The sequence below is a fragment of the Mandrillus leucophaeus genome, unplaced genomic scaffold (assembly GCF_000951045.1).
Source record: "Mandrillus leucophaeus isolate KB7577 unplaced genomic scaffold, Mleu.le_1.0 Scaffold141, whole genome shotgun sequence".
In the NCBI taxonomy this organism is placed as follows: domain Eukaryota; kingdom Metazoa; phylum Chordata; class Mammalia; order Primates; family Cercopithecidae; genus Mandrillus; species Mandrillus leucophaeus.
This window is the reverse complement of record NW_012101377.1, coordinates 2,638,073-2,640,527: the sequence shown is the minus strand read 5'-3', so window position 1 is coordinate 2,640,527 and position 2,455 is coordinate 2,638,073. Positions and strand designations below refer to the sequence as shown.

General features: G+C 46.0%; 1 protein-coding gene across 1 annotated transcript in view; it reads right to left on the bottom strand.

Moving 5' to 3' along the window:
• The window catches only part of RBBP4 (retinoblastoma binding protein 4), a 40,036-nt gene extending 37,587 nt beyond the window's left edge, over nucleotides 1–2,449 (bottom strand). The window contains exons 1-2 of the mRNA XM_011974067.1: nucleotides 2,410–2,449; nucleotides 1,784–1,931 (exon numbers count right to left, since the gene is read on the bottom strand). Coding sequence (XP_011829457.1) covers nucleotides 1,784–1,842 — 59 coding nt within the window. The 5' untranslated portion in view covers nucleotides 1,843–1,931; nucleotides 2,410–2,449. The remainder of the gene's footprint in view (nucleotides 1–1,783; nucleotides 1,932–2,409) is intronic.
• Between the last annotated feature and the right edge of the window lie 6 nt (nucleotides 2,450–2,455).

Below are 2,455 nucleotides of genomic sequence, written 5' to 3'. Positions count from 1 at the left end.
GCGCCTGTAGTCCCAGCTACTTGGGAGGTTGAGGCAGGAGAATGGCGTGAACCCGGGAGACGGAGCTTGCAGTGAGCGGAGATCGTGGCCTGGGCAACAGAGTGAGACTCTGTCTCAAAAAAACAAATGAGTTTTACTCCAACTGTTGTTGGAGCAAAAATGTAGTAAAACTGTTTCTTGCATTGTTGGGCAGTGGTGAAAACATTCAACTGTAAAAAAAACCCAAAAGTTTCTAACTCCAAATTTCTAGTCTTTTACTATGGTTTTGTGTAACATCCCTAGGACAGATTTCTCTAGTTTTCCTTATGCCACTGTAAAGGTAGCAGCCTCATTCTTAGATTACTGGTATAATTTCTGCCAAATTTCTATTATTTGTTGAGCTGCATCATAGTCTAATAACATTTTGCAATTATCTTGACTTTTAAAGATCTGAGTTTTGAAGGAATTTAGTTACTTAGCACACAATCGCTTTTGAATGTTATTCGGAAAACTCAGGTAGTTTTGTAACAGAAAATCCATTATTTCAAATGGCGCAATGGTCTTGTTAAAACTTTGTTAGTATCATCTAAATTTCTTCCTCTTTGTTTTCTGCATTGTCATTTCTTCCTAGAAGCCTTTCCTGATACTCCAATTGGGCAAATTTTCCTTCCTCTGATAATTTTCTGTGCCACTTTTATGCTAATTATAACTAATTTGGATCCCCTGAAATGTGGCACCTAATACAGCCCAATAAATGCAAACTAAATATTTTATCCCCTCTATCAGAGATAAGCTGCATGTAAAAAACATGGGATTAATCTTTATAGCGCTCACTATGCCCAAACCCCTTATAAGAAAACCATTCCACTTTCAGGTGTTTTCTAGGTACCCTAATTATCTCTCTACAACTGCTGTCATCATATATAATTATAATTATTAGTTTGTATCTGCCATTTCAACTAGACAATGTGCTCCCTGAAGGCAGGTACCATGACATACTATGAGAATTCAAACTAAGTTTTGTTGAGACCAGATTCAGTGGCTCACGCCTGTAATCCCAGCACTTTGGGAGGCAGAGGTGGGCGGATCACCACAGGTCAGGGGGTTGGAGACCAGCCTGTCCAACATGGTGAAATTGCGTCTCTACTTAAAATACAAAAAAAATTAGCCAGGCGTGGTGGCAGGTGCCTGTAATCCCAGCTATTTGGGAGGGCCGAGGCAGGAAAATCGCTGGAATCTGCGAGGCAGAGGTTGCAGTGAGCCGAGCTCGCGCCACTGCACTCCAGCCTGGGCAACAGAGACTCCGTCTCGAAAAGGAAAAAAAAAAAGTTTTGTTGTAAGGACTGGACTCATGGTAATACTTTTTTCTTTTATGGGGTGGGGGGCGGTAGAGACGGGGGTCTATGCTCCCAGGGCTGGTCTCCAACTCCTGGCCTCAAGTAAGCCTCCTGCCTGGGCCTCCCAAGGTGCTCGGATTGCAAGGGTGAGCCACTGCTCCTGGCCATAATAGTTTTTGAAAGTTGACAAGTTTTGTACTATTATTTGGTACAGCTATTATTATTACAGGTATTATCATCAGCTACAGCCATTCAATTCAGTATCAGAGAAAGAAAACGCCAATGTTTTCTCTTGTCAGGTAAATTACAAAATCATTTTGTTGTTTTGCCTTTGTGGCCTAGAAAAGATGTCACCAAGAGGTTTTGATCACATGCCTTCGGGTGACTGAAGAGCGGAAAACAGAAAATCAGTATGAGAAATCTACACTGAAGACACATCAAAATAACGTTCAGGAGAGTCATGTCACCTTGTTACATCTGGAAGCCACTGGGCAGTTAGGCTGGGCCACTCCAGAGCATGGGTCATCACCAAATCATAAAGAAAAGGGGTGTTCTTTTTCCATATTTTGTATTCCTCGTTGATCACTCGTTCTTCCACTGCGTCGTCGAACGCTGCTAAAAATTTTTAAAACAAATTAAGTTAGCAAACAAACGGAAACTGGGTAATCCTCTGCAAAGCTACCAGCATGACTCCTACATCCTCACTGTGAAATGGAGGTGATTTGTCTAAATCCCCACGGCAGAGGTACCCACACTCCTCTCCACCTTCGCGGCGCCAGAACTCCTCGGGCCATCCCCGCCAAACACTCCGTTACCCCTTCCACGGCACCGGGCCAGGCCTTCGGAGCACGCTCGCGCGCGCTGAAACTCACAAGCCCGACTAGAAGGCCCGAGCTCCGAGCCTTGTGGTAGGAAGCGGTGTCCCGAGGCTCGGGACAGAGGCCGAGAGACCGATATCGAGGGCAGGAGGAGGAACAAACAACCGCCGAGAGCCCCACCGCCAGCTTCGCCAGCGGCGACGGACGTCGGTCCCAGGGAACCCGCGAGCCGTTAGCCCGCCCCGCGGGGAGTTCCCTCTTCACGCCTTCGGTACCGGGAACTGCACTCGGCAAACTCGGGCCTGCCCTCACTGTTAGGCC